Genomic DNA, 17700 nt, shown 5'->3' with positions numbered 1-17700 from the left:
TCCTTCTCTGGTATCACATGAGATTGCCATCTCCTCCATGTCACAATAACACAGGATCCTTCTCTGGTATCTCGTGAGATTGCCATCTCCTCCATGTCACAATAACACAAGATCCTTCTCTGGTATCTCATGAGATTGCCATCTCCTCCATGTCACAATAACACAAGATCCTACTCTGGTATCTTATGAGATTGCGATCTCCTCCACGGTACAATAACACAAGCTCCTACTCTGGTATCTTATGAGATTGCCATCTCCTCCATCTCACAATAACACAACATCCTTCTCTGGTATCTCATGAGATTGCCATCTCCTCCATCTCACAATAACACAACATCCTTCTCTGGAATCTCATGAGATTGCCATCTCCTCCATCTCACAATAACAGAAGATCCTTATCTGGTATACGACGAGTTGCCATCTCCTCCACGGCACAATAACACAACATCCTCATCTGGTATCACATGAGATTGCCATCTCCTCCATGTCACAATAACACAGGATCCTTCTCTGGTATCTCGTGAGATTGCCATCTCCTCCATGTCACAATAACACAACATCCTTCTCTGGTATCTCGTGAGATTGCCATCTCCTCCATGTCACAATAACACAAGATCCTACTCTGGTATCTCGTGAGATTGCCATCTCCTCCATGTCACAATAACACAGGATCCTTCTCTGGTATCTCGTGAGATTGCCATCTCCTCCATGTCACAATAACACAAGATCCTTCTCTGGTATCTCATGAGATTGCCATCTCCTCCATGTCACAATAACACAAGATCCTACTCTGGTATCTTATGAGATTGCGATCTCCTCCACGGTACAATAACACAAGCTCCTACTCTGGTATCTTATGAGATTGCCATCTCCTCCATCTCACAATAACACAACATCCTTCTCTGGTATCTCATGAGATTGCCATCTCCTCCATCTCACAATAACACAACATCCTTCTCTGGAATCTCATGAGATTGCCATCTCCTCCATCTCACAATAACAGAAGATCCTTATCTGGTATACGACGAGTTGCCATCTCCTCCACGGCACAATAACACAACATCCTCATCTGGTATCACATGAGATTGCCATCTCCTCCATGTCACAATAACACAGGATCCTTCTCTGGTATCTCGTGAGATTGCCATCTCCTCCATGTCACAATAACACAACATCCTTCTCTGGTATCTCGTGAGATTGCCATCTCCTCCATGTCACAATAACACAAGATCCTACTCTGGTATCTCGTGAGATTGCCATCTCCTCCATGTCACAATAACACAACATCCTCATCTGGTATACGACGAGTTGCCATCCCCTCCATGTCACAATAACACAACATCCTTATCTGGTATCTCATGAGATTGCCATCTCCTCCATGTCACAATAACACAAGATCCTACTCTGGTATCTTATGAGATTGCGATCTCCTCCACGGTACAATAACACAAGATCCTTCTCTGGTATCTCATGAGATTGCCATCTCCTCCATGTCAAAATAACACAACATCCTTCTCTGGTATCACATGAGATTGCCATCTCCTCCATGTCACAATAACACAAGATCCTTCTCTGGTATCTCGTGAGATTGCCATCCCTTCCATGTCACAATAACACAACATCCTTATCTGGTATCTCATGAGATTGCCATCTCCTCCGTGTCACAATAACACAAGATCCTTATCTGGTATCTCGTGAGATTGCCATCTCCTCCATGTCACAATAACAGAAGATCCTTCTCTGGTATCTCGTGAGATTGCCATCTCCTCCATGTCACAATAACAGAAGATCCTTCTCTGGTATCTCGTGAGATTGCCATCTCCTCCATGTCACAATAACACAACATCCTTATCTGGTATCTCATGAGATTGCCATCTCCTCCATGTCACAATAACACAACATCCTTATCTGGTATCTCATGAGATTGCCATCTCCTCCATGTGACAATAACACAAGATCCTACTCTGGTATCTCATGAGATTGCCATCTCCTCCACGGCACAATAACACAACATCCTTATGTGGTATCTCATGAGATTGCCATCTCCTCCATGTGACAATAACACAAGATCCTACTCTGGTATCTCGTGAGACTGCCATCTCCTCCATGTCACAATAACACAACATCCTTCTCCGGTATCTCATGAGATTGCCATCTCCTCCATCTCACAATAACACAACATCCTTATTTGGTATCTCGTGAGTCTGCCATCTCCTCCATGTCACAATAACACAGGATCCTTCTGTGGTATCTCATGAGATTGCCATCTCCTCCACGGCACAATAACAGAAGATCCTTATCTGGTATACGACGAGTTGCCATCCCCTCCACGGCACAATAACACAACATCCTCATCTGGTATCACATGAGATTGCCATCTCCTCCATGTCACAATAACACAGGATCCTTCTCTGGTATCTCGTGAGATTGCCATCTCCTCCATGTCACAATAACAGAAGATCCTTATCTGGTATCTCGTGAGATTGCCATCTCCTCCATGTCACAATAACACAAGATCCTACTCTGGAATCTCGTGAGATTGCCATCTCCTCCATGTCACAATAACACAACATCCTTCTCTGGTATCTCGTGAGACTGCCATCTCCTCCACGTCACAATAACACAACATCCTTCTCTGGTATCTTATGAGATTGCCATCTCCTCCATGTCACAATAACACAAGATCCTTATCTGGTATCTCGTGAGATTGCCATCTCCTCCATGTCACAATAACAGAAGATCCTTCTCTGGTATCTCGTGAGATTGCCATCCCCTCCATGTCACAATAACACAACATCCTCATCTGGTATCTCATGAGATTGCCATCTCCTCCATGTCACAATAACACAAGATCCTTCTCTGGTATCTCGTGAGATTGCCATCTCCTCCATGTCACAATAACACAACATCCTCATCTGGTATACGACGAGTTGCCATCTCCTCCAAGTCACAATAACACAACGTCCTCATCTGGTATACGACGAGTTGCCATCTCCTCCAAGTCACAATAACACAACATCCTCATCTGGTATCTCATGAGATTGCCATCTCCTCCATGCCACAATAACACAACATCCTCATCTGGTATACGACGAGTTGCCATCTCCTCCAAGTCACAATAACACAACATCCTCATCTGGTATACGACGAGTTGCCATCTCCTCCAAGTCACAATAACACAACGTCCTCATCTGGTATACGACGAGTTGCCATCTCCTCCATGCCACAATAACACAACATCCTCATCTGGTATACGACGAGTTGCCATCTCCTCCATGTCACAATAACACAAGATCCTTCTCTGGTATCTCGTGAGACTGCCATCTCCTCCATGTCACAATAACACAAGATCCTACTCTGGTATCTCGTGAGATTGCCATCTCCTCCATGTCACAATAACACAACATCCTCATCTGGTATACGACGAGTTGCCATCTCCTCCATGCCACAATAACACAACATCCTCATCTGGTATACGACGAGTTGCCATCTCCTCCATGCCACAATAACACAACATCCTCATCTGGTATACGACGAGTTGCCATCTCCTCCATGCCACAATAACACAACATCCTCATCTGGTATACGACGAGTTGCCATCTCCTCCATGTCACAATAACACAAGATCCTACTCTGGTATCTCGTGAGATTGCCATCTCCTCCATGTCACAATAACACAACATCCTTCTCTGGTATCTCGTGAGATTGCCATCCCCTCCATCTCACAATAACACAACATCCTCATCTGGTATACGACGAGTTGCCATCTCCTCCATGCCACAATAACACAACATCCTCATCTGGTATACGACGAGTTGCCATCTCCTCCATGTCACAATAACACAAGATCCTACTCTGGTATCTCGTGAGATTGCCATCTCCTCCATGTCACAATAACACAACATCCTTCTCTGGTATCTCGTGAGATTGCCATCCCCTCCATGTCACAATAACACAACATCCTCATCTGGTATCTCATGAGATTGCCATCTCCTCCATGTCACAATAACACAAGATCCTTCTCTGGTATCTCGTGATATTGCCATCTCCTCCACGGCACAATAACACAACATCCTCATCTGGTATCTCATGAGATTGCCATCTCCTCCATGTCACAATAACACAAGATCCTTCTCTGGTATCTCGTGAGATTGCCATCCCCTCCATGTCACAATAACACAACATCCTCATCTGGTATCTCATGAGATTGCCATCTCCTCCATGTCACAATAACACAAGATCCTTCTCTGGTATCTCGTGAGATTGCCATCTCCTCCATGTCACAATAACACAACATCCTACTCTGGTATCTCGTGAGATTGCCATCCCCTCCATGTCACAATAACACAACATCCTCATCTGGTATCTCATGAGATTGCCATCTCCTCCATGTCACAATAACACAAGATCCTTCTCTGGTATCTCGTGAGATTGCCATCTCCTCCATGTCACAATAACACAACATCCTACTCTGGTATCTCGTGAGATTGCCATCCCCTCCATGTCACAATAACACAACATCCTCATCTGGTATCTCGTGAGATTGCCATCCCCTCCATGTCACAATAACACAACATCCTCATCTGGTATCTCATGAGATTGCCATCTCCTCCATGTCACAATAACACAAGATCCTTCTCTGGTATCTCGTGAGATTGCCATCTCCTCCAAGTCACAATAACACAACATCCTCATCTGGTATACGACGAGTTGCCATCTCCTCCATGCCACAATAACACAACATCCTCATCTGGTATACGACGAGTTGCCATCTCCTCCATGCCACAATAACACAACATCCTCATCTGGTATACGACGAGTTGCCATCTCCTCCATGTCACAATAACACAAGATCCTACTCTGGTATCTCGTGAGATTGCCATCTCCTCCATGTCACAATAACACAACATCCTTCTCTGGTATCTCGTGAGATTGCCATCCCCTCCATCTCACAATAACACAACATCCTCATCTGGTATACGACGAGTTGCCATCTCCTCCATGCCACAATAACACAACATCCTCATCTGGTATACGACGAGTTGCCATCTCCTCCATGTCACAATAACACAAGATCCTTCTCTGGTATCTCGTGAGATTGCCATCTCCTCCATGTCACAATAACACAACATCCTACTCTGGTATCTCGTGAGATTGCCATCCCCTCCATGTCACAATAACACAACATCCTTCTCTGGTATCTCGTGAGATTGCCATCTCCTCCATGTCACAATAACACAAGATCCTTCTCTGGTATCTCGTGAGATTGCCATCTCCTCCATGTCACAATAACACAACATCCTACTCTGGTATCTCGTGAGATTGCCATCCCCTCCATGTCACAATAACACAACATCCTCATCTGGTATCTCGTGAGATTGCCATCCCCTCCATGTCACAATAACACAACATCCTCATCTGGTATACGACGAGTTGCCATCTCCTCCAAGTCACAATAACACAACATCCTCATCTGGTATACGACGAGTTGCCATCTCCTCCAAGTCACAATAACACAACATCCTCATCTGGTATACGACGAGTTGCCATCTCCTCCAAGTCACAATAACACAACATCCTCATCTGGTATACGACGAGTTGCCATCTCCTCCATGTCACAATAACACAACATCCTCATCTGGTATACGACGAGTTGCCATCTCCTCCATGTCACAATAACACAAGATCCTTCTCTGGTATCTCGTGAGATTGCCATCCCCTCCATCTCACAATAACACAACATCCTCATCTGGTATACGACGAGTTGCCATCTCCTCCATGCCACAATAACACAACATCCTCATCTGGTATACGACGAGTTGCCATCTCCTCCATGTCACAATAACACAAGATCCTACTCTGGTATCTTGTGAGATTGCCATCTCCTCCATGTCACAATAACACAACATCCTCATCTGGTATACGACGAGTTGCCATCTCCTCCAAGTCACAATACCAGAATACCTTTCCATGAGCTGAGAGCTCGGCTCTTCTGTCTTCCATGTCAATACTGGGACAGCTTTTCCTCATCCGACACTGCTGCTGCGTCTCTTACCCATTACACTTCTGGCACTCCGTGTGCTGAGCAGACGCTGGGGCCTGCTGTGTATTCCATGTAACAATGAAGAAATAGCTTTGGCTGACCGAGACCCTGGCAGCCTGCCCTTCCATGAATACCTTTACCTGATCTGAAATGGGGGTTGCAGTCTCTTCTAAGTCAGGGGGCAGGAATACCTTTCCATGGCCAACTCTAGAACAGCTGCTGTTTCATGCCACAATACAGGAATACTTTTACCTGAGCTGGCACACGGGCTGGTGTCTCTTTCGTCTCCATCAACATGGTCCCAAGAACTTGTTGGCTCAGAAATGACGGCAGGAAGACCTGTGAAGGTGACAAAATGTTGAATTCCGAAAAGAAACACTGCTTTGCTCCTTCAACTTCATCTCTCACCCACCATGACTCCCTGTGGGGAGCTAAATCACCTCATTTCTGTTCTGGACAAGAAATAATACAGCGTTGTATGAGAAAGGAGAGGCGTTCGGGTTGGTTTCTGGGGGTGGAGGTGAGCACAGGGCTGGTCACTAAATGTGAATTAAAATAACACTTCTATCTGTAGATGTGACTCAAGAAGACCACCAATGTGACATGTTCCCCTACACTCTGCAAGGTTTGCAAGGCTTACCCTCCCTCGTGTCCAGCATGAACTAGTGACAACCGCAGGCACAGGGAGGTGAAAGACACAGGAACAGGAGGGCTAAACCAGGCACAGGGAGGTGAAAGACACAGGAACAGGAGGGCTGGACCAGGCACAGGGAGGTGAAAGACACAGGAACAGGAGGGCTGGACCAGGCACAGGGAGGTGAAAAACACAGGAACAGGAGGGCTGGACCAGGCACAGGGAGGTGAAAGACACAGGAACAGGAGGGCTAAACCAGGCACAGGGAGGTGAAAGACACAGGGACAGGAGGGTTGGACCAGGCACAGGGAGGTAAAAGACACAGGAACAGGAGGGTTGGACTAGGCACAGGAAGGTGAAAGACACAGGAACGGGAGGGTTGGACCAGGCACAGGAAGGTGAAAGACACAGGCACAGGAGGGTTGGACCAGGCACAGTAAGGTGAAAGACACAGGAACATGAGGGTTGGACCAGGCACAGGGAGGTGAAAGACACAGGGACAGGAGGGCTGGACCAGGCACAGGGAGGTGAAAGACACAGGGACAGGAGGGCTGGACCAGGCACAGGGAGGTGAAAGACACAGGGACAGGAGGGCTGGACCAGGCACAGGGAGGTGAAAGACACAGGGACAGGAGGGTTGGACCAGGCACAGGGAGGTAAAAGACACACGGACAGGAGGGCTGGACCAGGCACAGGGGGGTGAAAGACAGGAACAGGAGGGCTGGACCAGGCACAGGGAGGTGAAAGACACAGGGACAGGAGGGCTAAACCAGGCAGAGGGAGGTGAAAGACACAGGGACAGGAGGGCTAAACCAGGCAGAGGGAGGTGAAAGACACAGGGACAGGAGGGCTGGACCAGGCACAGGGAGGTGAAAGACACAGGGACAGGAGGGCTGGACCAGGCACAGGGAGGTGAAAGACACAGGGACAGGAGGGCTGGACCAGGCACAGGGAGGTGAAAGACACAGGGACAGGAGGGTTGGACCAGGCACAGGGAGGTAAAAGACACAGGGACAGGAGGGCTGGACCAGGCACAGGGAGGTGAAAGACAGGAACAGGAGGGCTGGACCAGGCACAGGGAGGTGAAAGACACAGGAACAGGAGGGTTGGACCAGGCACAGGGAGGTGAAAGACAGGAACAGGAGGGCTGGACCAGGCACAGGGAGGTGAAAGACACAGGGACAGGAGGGCTGGACCAGGCACAGGGAGGTGAAAGACACAGGGACAGGAGGGATTGGACCAGGCACAGGAAGGTGAAAGACACAGGGACAGGAGGGCTGGACCAGGCACAGGGAGGTGAAAGACACAGGGACAGGAGGGCTGGACCAGGCACAGGGAGGTGAAAGACACAGGGACAGGAGGGTTGGACCAGGCACAGGGAGGTGAAAGACACAGGAACAGGAGGGCTGGACCAGACACAGGGAGGTGAAAGACAGGAACAGGAGGGTTGGACCAGGCACAGGGAGGTGAAAGACACAGGGACAGGAGGGTTGGACCAGGCACGGGAAGGTGAATGACACAGGGACAGGAGGGTTGGACCAGGCACAGGGAGGTGAAAGACACAGGAACAGGAGGGTTGGACCAGGCACAGGGAGGTAAAAGACACAGGAACAGGAGGGTTGGACCAGGCACAGGGAGGTAAAAGACACAGGAACAGGAGGGATTGGACCAGGCACAGGAAGGTGAAAGACACAGGGACAGGAGGGTTGGACCAGGCACAGTAAGGTGAAAGACACAGGAACAGGAGGGCTGGACCAGGCACAGGGAGGTGAAAGACAGGAACAGGAGGGTTGGACAAGGCACAGGAAGGTGAAAGACACAGGGACAGGAGGGTTGGACCAGGCACAGTAAGGTGAAAGACACAGGCACAGGAGGGTTGGACCAGGCACAGGGAGGTAAAAGACACAGGAACAGGAGGGTTGGACCAGGCACAGGGAGGTGAAAGACACAGGAACAGGAGGGCTGGACCAGGCACAGGGAGGTAAAAGACACAGGGACAGGAGGGCTGGACCAGGCAGAGGGAGGTGAAAGACACAGGGACAGGAGGGCTAAACCAGGCAGAGGGAGGTGAAAGACACAGGGACAGGAGGGCTGGACCAGGCACAGGGAGGTGAAAGACACAGGGACAGGAGGGCTGGACCAGGCACAGGGAGGTGAAAGACACAGGGACAGGAGGGCTGGACCAGGCACAGGGAGGTGAAAGACACAGGGACAGGAGGGTTGGACCAGGCACAGGGAGGTAAAAGACACAGGGACAGGAGGGCTGGACCAGGCACAGGGAGGTGAAAGACAGGAACAGGAGGGCTGGACCAGGCACAGGGAGGTGAAAGACACAGGAACAGAAGGGTTGGACCAGGCACAGGGAGGTGAAAGACAGGAACAGGAGGGCTGGACCAGGCACAGGGAGGTGAAAGACACAGGGACAGGAGGGCTGGACCAGGCACAGGGAGGTGAAAGACACAGGGACAGGAGGGATTGGACCAGGCACAGGAAGGTGAAAGACACAGGGACAGGAGGGCTGGACCAGGCACAGGGAGGTGAAAGACACAGGGACAGGAGGGCTGGACCAGGCACAGGGAGGTGAAAGACACAGGGACAGGAGGGTTGGACCAGGCACAGGGAGGTGAAAGACACAGGAACAGGAGGGCTGGACCAGGCACAGGGAGGTGAAAGACAGGAACAGGAGGGTTGGACCAGGCACAGGGAGGTGAAAGACACAGGGACAGGAGGGTTGGACCAGGCACAGGAAGGTGAATGACACAGGGACAGGAGGGTTGGACCAGGCACAGGGAGGTGAAAGACACAGGAACAGGAGGGTTGGACCAGGCACAGGGAGGTAAAAGACACAGGAACAGGAGGGTTGGACCAGGCACAGGGAGGTAAAAGACACAGGAACAGGAGGGATTGGACCAGGCACAGGAAGGTGAAAGACACAGGGACAGGAGGGTTGGACCAGGCACAGTAAGGTGAAAGACACAGGAACAGGAGGGCTGGACCAGGCACAGGGAGGTGAAAGACAGGAACAGGAGGGTTGGACCAGGCACAGGAAGGTGAAAGACACAGGGACAGGAGGGTTGGACCAGGCACAGTAAGGTGAAAGACACAGGCACAGGAGGGTTGGACCAGGCACAGGGAGGTAAAAGACACAGAAACAGGAGGGTTGGACCAGGCACAGGAAGGTGAAAGACACAGGGACAGGAGGGATTGGACCAGGCACAGGGAAGTGAAAGACACAGGAACAGGAGGGATTGGACCAGGCACAGGAAGGTGAAAGACACAGGAACGGGAGGGTTGGACCAGGCACAGGGAGGTGAAAGACACAGGAACAGGAGGGATTGGACCAGGCACAGGGAGGTGAAAGACACAGGGACAGGAGGGATTGGACCAGGCACAGGGAAGTGAAAGACACAGGAACAGGAGGGATTGGACCAGGCACAGGGAGGTGAAAGACACAGGAACAGGAGGGATTGGACCAGGCACAGGGAGGTGAAAGACACAGGGACAGGAGGGCTGGACCAGGCACAGGGAGGTGAAAGACAGGAACAGGAGGGTTGGACCAGGCACAGGGAGGTGAAAGACAGGAACAGGAGGGTTGGACCAGGCACAGGAAGGTGAAAGACACAGGGACAGGAGGGTTGGACCAGGCACAGGGAGGTGAAAGACACAGGAACAGGAGGGTTGGACCAGGCACAGGGAGGTGAAAGACACAGGGACAGGAGGGATTGGACCAGGCACAGGAAGGTGAAAGACACAGGAACAGGAGGGTTAGACCAGGCACAGGGAGGTGAAAGACAGGAACAGGAGGGTTGGACCAGGCACAGGGAGGTGAAAGACACAGGAACAGGAGGGTTGGACCAGGCACAGGGAGGTGAAAGAAACAGGAACAGGAGGGTTGGACCAGGCACAGCAAGGTGAAAGACACAGGAACAGGAGGGTTGGGCCAGGCACAGGGAGGTGAAAGACACAGGAACAGGAGGGTTGGACCAGGCACAGGGAGGTGAAAGACAGGAACAGGAGGGTTGGACCAGGCACAGGAAGGTGAAATACACAGGGACAGGAGGGCTGGACCAGGCACAAGGAGGTGAAAGACAGGAACAGGAGGGTTGGACCAGGCACAGGAAGGTGAAATACACAGGGACAGGAGGGCTGGACCAGGCACAGGGAGGTGAAAGACAGGAACAGGAGGGTTGGACCAGGCACAGGGAGGTGAAAGACACAGGAACAGGAGGGTTGGACCAGGCACAGGGAGGTGAAAGACACAGGGACAGGAGGGATTGGACCAGGCACAGGGAGGTGAAAGACACAGGAACAGGAGGGTTGGACCAGGCACAGGGAGGTGAAAGACACAGGAACAGGAGGGTTGGACCAGGCACAGGGAGGTGAAAGACACAGGGATAGGAGGGTTGGACCAGGCACAGCAAGGTGAAAGACACAGGAACAGGAGGGTTGGACCAGGCACAGGGAGGTGAAAGACACAGGGACAGGAGGGATTGGACCAGGCACAGGGAGGTGAAAGACAGGAACAGGAGGGTTGGACCAGGCACAGGGAGGTGAAAGACACAGGGACAGGAGGGTTGGACCAGGCACAGCAAGGTGAAAGATACAGGAACAGGAGGGTTGGACCAGGCACAGGGAGGTGAAAGACACAGGAACAGGAGGGATTGGACCAGGCACAGGGAGGTGAAAGACACAGGAACAGGAGGGTTTGGACCAAGCACAGGGAGGTGAAACACACAGGAACAGGAGGGATTGGACCAGGCACAGGGAGGTGAAAGACAGGAACAGGAGGATTGAACCAGGCACAGGGACAGGAGGGTTGGACCAGTCACAGGAAGGTGAAAGACACAGGAACAGGAGGGTTGGACCAGGCACAGCAAGGTGAAAGACACAGGAACAGGAGGGTTGGACCAGGCACAGGGAGGTGAAAGACAGGAACAGGAGGGTTGGACCAGGCACAGGAAGGTGAAAGACACAGGGACTGGAGGGTTGGACCAGGCACAGGAAGGTGAAAGACACAGGAACAGGAGGGATTGCACCATATACGGTGAGATAAAAGTCATGTGAATACTATGTGTTTAGACCAGGCACAATGAGAAAAAACAGAGATACAACAGAGGTTTGACCAGCAACAATGAGAAAAAGACAGAGGAACAACAGGGGTTCGACACAGCACAATGAGGAGAAAGAAAGAGGAACAACAGGGGTTGGACCAGGCACGGTGAGGAGAAAGACAGACAGGGACACTGTTGGTTGAACCAGGCACAATGCGGAGACATGTGGGAAGACAGATAAAAACAGGGGCACTAGGCACAGTGACAAGCCAAAGACAGGAAGATTAGATAAGGACCTGGTGTAGTGAAAACACAGAGGCAGAGGAACACCAGGGGCTAGTATAGGCATAGTGAAAAGGAAGACACAGAAATACTATGGATTAAACCAGGAAAGTGATGAGAAAGATACAGGAAACTATGAGGTTGGACCAGGCACACTGAGAAAGATAACGAGTAGGAAACTATGGTTTGGAGAAAGGCACAGTGAAAGAAACACACAGGAACAATAGTGGTAAGATCCGGCACAGCGAGGAGACACGGATCTCTAGGCAAGAAAGAAGACAGGCAAAGACAGGGGGACTAGAGCTGGGCCCAGAGACAGCGAGGAGACACAGACCTCTAGGCAAGAAAGAAGACAGGCAAAGACAGGGGGACTAGCATTGGGCCCAGACACAGCGTGGAGACACAGACCTCTAGACAAGAAAGAAGACAGGCAAAGACAGGGGGACTAGCATTGGGCCCAGACACAGCGTGGAGACACAGACCTCTAGACAAGAAAGAAGACAGGCAAAGACAGGGGGACTAGTGCTGGGCCCAGACACAGCAAGGAGACACAGACCTCTAGGCAAGAAAGAAGACAGGCAAAGACAGGGGGACTAGCATTGGGCCCAGACACAGCGTGGAGACACAGACCTCTAGACAAGAAAGAAGACAGGCAAAGACAGGGGGACTAGTGCTGGGCCCAGACACAGCAAGGAGACACAGACCTCTAGGCAAGAAAGAAGACAGGCAAACACAGGGGGACTAGTGCTGGGCCCAGACACAGCGAGGAGACACAGGCCTCTAAGCAAGAAAGAAGACAGGCAAAGACAGGGGGACTAGAGCTGGGCCCAGACACAGCAAGGAGACACAGACCTCTAGGAAAGAAAGAAGACAGACAAAGACAGGGGCACTAGTGCTGGGCCCAGACACAGTGAGGAGACACAGACCTCTAGGCAAGAAAGAAGACAGACAAAGACAGGGGGGCTAGCGCTGGGCCCAGACATAGCGAGGAGACACAGACCTCTAAGCAAGAAAGAAGACAGGCAAAGACAGGGGGACAAGAGAAAGGATCAGGTACAGTGAGGAGAAAGGCACAGGCTGGGACTCTAGAGCTTGGACACAGCATATTCTTAACATACCGGGGCACTGTTCCTCTTCTGCAGCTATCTAGGCCCTATTCCTGGACCCAGTCCCACTAAAACAAGAACACGTGGCCTCACCTGTAGGATGATGAATGCTGCATTTGCCTTTGGGATCCTGGGAGACTTCAGGGGGGGCTTCGTCCTCTATTTTGATGATGGCCGATATCCAAGGTGTTGCCCCATCTCCTGAGTGAGTGCAAACATATCAGTCTTGTTACAGTTTCTGCTGGTGCTGGCATCTGCAGATGTCCACTTACTGTATAACATCTTGTATTACTCTCACAAGCAGGACACATTATTTTTCACTTTACTTGTACTTACTAACCTCAGACTGAATGGGAGACAGGGGTGCAGGAACACGAGAAAGGGGCTTTGGGGGCATGCTCCCCATAAGGGGCCCTCTTCACAGGTCCCTCTAAAGCAAGCAAATGTATACATAAAAACCAAAGCCTTGCACAGAGTGTGGTTGGCTGCAGGACCTGGGTCCCAGCCCCCTACAGGTATCTGTTCATGGTGTGGGGTTGGCTGCAGGGTTTCCCGCCCCTCATGGGCATCCTACCCTCCATCTTGCACGTCATGTGGTTGGCTGCAGGGCCTGCATCCAAGCCCCTCTGACTCCCACCAGGCAGCTGTGCATGGTGTGGGGTTGGCTGCAGGGTCCCCCGCCACTCACGGGCACCCCCCACTGTTGGAAAGGCGTTCGCCGGAGGGGGGTTCGATGCCCGTCTCGCCCACCCCCTTGACCCACCTCTCCCACGTAGGCCGAACTAGGCGCGCACACCCTGATATACACTACGAACAGCGTGACACCACACGTATTCTTTGTAGGACGATAGGTCTTTTTTATCGATGATTTTCAAGGGATCTTTATGATCCAAGATGCAAGTAATACAGCCGTGGCACGAAGTACCACCAATCGGTCGTGGGGAATGGGGGTAGCGGGACAGTCTCTCAAGATAGTGTCTCTGCGAAATACCCTGCGGATAGCTCACAATACTCGAGCTGGAGGGTGTCGATTCTCTGGGCGATCTCTTACCGAGTCGTCCTCAAGGGGAGCGCCGCGAGTCTCTCAGCAGGCACAGGTGGTCGGAGTTCGGGAGCCGCGATTCCGTCAGCAAGGCTCAGATGGTTCAATAGCTGGGGGCCGCGAGTCACTCAGCAGGCCCAGGTGGTTCAGTGCTCGGGAGCCGCGACCTCGTCAGCAGGGCTCAGATGGTTCGATAGCAAGAGGCCGCGAGTCACTCAGCAGGCCCAGGTGGTTCCGTGCTCGGGAGCCGTGACCTCGTCAGCAGGGCTCAGATGGTTCGATAGCAAGAGGCCGCGAGTCACTCAGCAGGCCCAGGTGACTTCAGCGTTCAGGAGCCGCGACAGCGTCAGCAGGCTCGGATGGTTCCAGGTCTTCTCTGCCTTCGTTTCTCCGGCACCCCTTGTTATACTCCGCTTGCTCTTTGAAGTCCGGGGTCCTCGCAGAGGGGGGACTGGGGTGACGGAGGGGGTTCGGCGGGATTTCCTGCCACTCACTTCTTTGGTCTTTTCAGGTGGGTCTGGGAGGGACCCCAGACGCTCGGCAGGGGAGTCGCCTGCTCCCCAGGGGCCTGGTGGCCGATCGAGTCTTCCCGGGGAAGGCGACCCGAGGTGTGACTGGGCTGGCGCCTTTCGGTCTGGCTCGAGGGTTCCAGCTCCCCCGGTCGGACATGCGTGGTAGGGTGTCGAGTCTGTCAGGGCTCTGGCCGGCCCTCGGATCTGGGTGGCTGGGGCGGCCGGAGTCGGAGATGTCGTGTCTTGAGGGTGGTTGCAGGTTGGCTGGATGATTGGGAGGGCAACGCCGTGAGGCCGGTCTCACACGCGTCCCCCCCAGCTGAAAGACGTGGAGAACTACCCATCCACTGGGGGATTCTCCTCGCCGAAGCGGAAGAACCGGGACAGGCCGTCGGCGTTGGCATGATGCGCCCCGGGGCGATGTTCGACAGTGAAATCCATCCCTTGGAGAGAGATGGACCATCGTAGTAGCTTGGGGTTCTCCCCCCTCATCTGCATTAGCCACCGCAAGGGCCGGTGGTCCGTCTGTACTCGGAAATGGGTTCCGAACAAGTAGGGCCGTAGTTTCTTGAGGGCCCAGACTACGGCAAAGGTCTCTCGTTCTATAGTACTCCAACGCTGTTCTCGCGGCAGCAGCCTTCGGCTGATGAAGGCTATGGGCTGATCGATGCCCTTGTCGTCGAACTGCGAGAGGATGGCCCCGATGCCGTGCTCGGAGGCGTCGGTCTGGACCACAAACTCTTGGGAGTAGTCGGGGGCCTTGAGTACGGGGGCGGTGCACATGGCGATTTTCAAGGCGTCGAACGCCTGCTGGCACGGGGTGGTCCACTGCACCTTCTTCGGAAGCTTTTTGGAGGTCAACTCCGTGAGGGGCCCCGCGATACTACCATAGTTTTTAATGAACCTCCGGTAGTACCCTGTAAGGCCCAGGAAGGCCCGAACCTCTGCCTGCGTGGTGGGGGGCTCCCAGGACTTGATGGCGTCGATCTTCGGCTGGAGAGGGACGACCTGGCCGCTGCCCACCTGATGCCCCAGGTAGACCACGGAGCCTTGCCCGAGCTGGCATTTGCTGGCTTTCACTGTTAGGCCGGCTTGGCGCAGGGCCATGAGTACTTGTCAGAGGTGCTGGAGATGCTCGTGCCATTCAGAGCTGAATACGGCGATGTCGTCAAGGTATGCCGCGCTGAACTCCTCGAGTCCGGCCAGGACCTTGTTCACCAACCGCTGGAATGTGGCCGGGGCGTTCTTCATCCCGAACGGCATGACCCTGAAGCGGTAGTGGCCATCTGGCGTGGAGAAGGCAGAGCGTTCTTTCGCTCCCTCCGTGAGAGCAATCTGCCAGTATCCGCAGGTCAGGTCGAAAGTGCTGAGGAACCGGGCGGCCCCCAGGCGGTCGATGAGCTCGTCGGCGCGGGGGATAGGGTGAGCGTCTGCCCGGGTGACCGCATTGAGCCCCCGGTAGTCCACACAGAATCTTAGTTCGGGGGCGACCCCCGGGGAAGCCGCCTTCGGGACCAGGACCACCGGGCTGGCCCAGGGGCTGTCGGAGGGTTCGATTACTCCAAGGGTGAGCATCTTCTGTACCTCGGTCTTGACGCATGTGCGGACCCGGTCAGGCACCCGGTAGGCCCGGTGTCTCACAGGCGGGCTGTCGCCGGTGTCCACGTCGTGGACACACCAGTCGGTGACCCTTGGAATGAGGGAGAAGAGGTCTGCGAATTGTCTGAGCAGCCGGCGGCAGTCGTCGGACTGTTGGGGAGTGAGGGTGGTTGAAAGTCTTACTCCCTCCACGGAGCCATCCAGGTCTTTAGCGCACAGGGGGTCAGGCAGGGGTTCGGAGTCTTCTTCCGCCCCATCATCGGTGGCCAGTAGCAAACTTAATTCCGTTCTCACAAAGTGGGGCTTGAGACGGTTCACGTGGAGGACCCGGAGGGGGTTCCGGGGGGACTGTACATCGACCAGGTACGTGACCTGGCTCTTCCGCTCGATCACCTTGAAGGGACCAGTCCATTTGTCTTGTAGGGCGCAGGGCTTCACCGGGGCCATGACCCAAACCTGCTGGCCCGGCTGGAACTCGACCAGGGTTGCGTTCTGGTCATACCAGCGCTTCATTTCTTCTTGGCTGGCCTCGAGGTTAGCCTCTGTGAGTTCTCTGAACTTCCTAGTCTGGTTGCGGAGTGCCAGGATGTAGCGGAACACATCAGGGGGTGTCCCCCGGGGGCTTGTCTCCCAGCCCTCTTTGACCAGGCTCAGGGGCCCTCGGACGGGATGTCCGTATAGCAGTTCGAAAGGGCTGAACCCCAGAGACTTTTGGGGAACTTCTCGGTATGCGAACAGGAGGCAAGGGAGGAGGACGTCCCATTTCCGGCGCAGGGGCTCTTCGAGGCCCAGGATCATTCCCTTTAGGGTACGGTTGAAGCGTTCCACTAGGCCGTTGCCCTGGGGGTGGTAGGGGGTCGTGAACTTATACGTGACTCCGCACTGCTGCCACAGGGACTTCATGTAGCGGGATATAAAGTTAGTGCCGCGATCACTCACAACCTCGCGGGGAAATCCGACACGGGAGAAGATCCCCATGAGAGCTCGGCCCACCACGGGAGCCATCACGGTGCGGAGGGGGATGGCCTCGGGGTAGCGGGTGGCATGGTCCACCAGGACGAGGATGAATCTGTGGCCCTGGGCGGTCTTCGGATCCAGGGGTCCCACGATGTCGATGCCGACCCGCTCACACGGGGTACTCACAACGGGGAAGGGCTGCAATGGAGCCTTGCGCTTTCCGCCACTTTTCCCACTGCCCTGGCACGTGAGGCAGGATTTACAGTGGACTTCTACATTTGCTCGCATCTTGGGCCAATAGAAGTGGGTAACCAATCGCTGATATGTCTTGTCTTGGCCTAAGTGTCCTGCCAAGGGTACATCGTGGGCCAGGCACAGGAGGAAGCTCCGGAAACGCAGGGGTACCACCAGTACCCGGGCTGCGCCTAGCTCGGCGGACTTTTGCTCGCTGTATAGGAGGCCATTGTCCCAATA

At 53.3% G+C, this 17700-nt stretch overlaps 1 protein-coding gene across 3 annotated transcripts in view; it reads right to left on the bottom strand.

Moving 5' to 3' along the window:
- Positions 1-17700, bottom strand: part of LOC146813537 (uncharacterized) — a 469352-nt gene that overhangs the window by 187113 nt on the left and 264539 nt on the right. For all 3 annotated transcript variants that reach the window (XM_085620297.1, XM_085620296.1, XM_085620298.1), the window contains 2 exons: positions 13210-13317; positions 6296-6382 (listed from right to left, as the gene is read on the bottom strand). In XM_085620297.1, the coding sequence (XP_085476423.1) occupies positions 6296-6382; positions 13210-13317 (195 nt within the window). The remainder of the gene's footprint in view (positions 1-6295; positions 6383-13209; positions 13318-17700) is intronic.

This window comes from Triturus cristatus, chromosome 7 (genome assembly GCF_964204655.1).
Source record: "Triturus cristatus chromosome 7, aTriCri1.1, whole genome shotgun sequence".
Classification (NCBI taxonomy): Eukaryota; Metazoa; Chordata; class Amphibia; order Caudata; family Salamandridae; genus Triturus; species Triturus cristatus.
The sequence above is the reverse complement of the archived record's forward strand: the minus strand, read 5'-3'. Positions and strand labels throughout refer to the sequence as shown.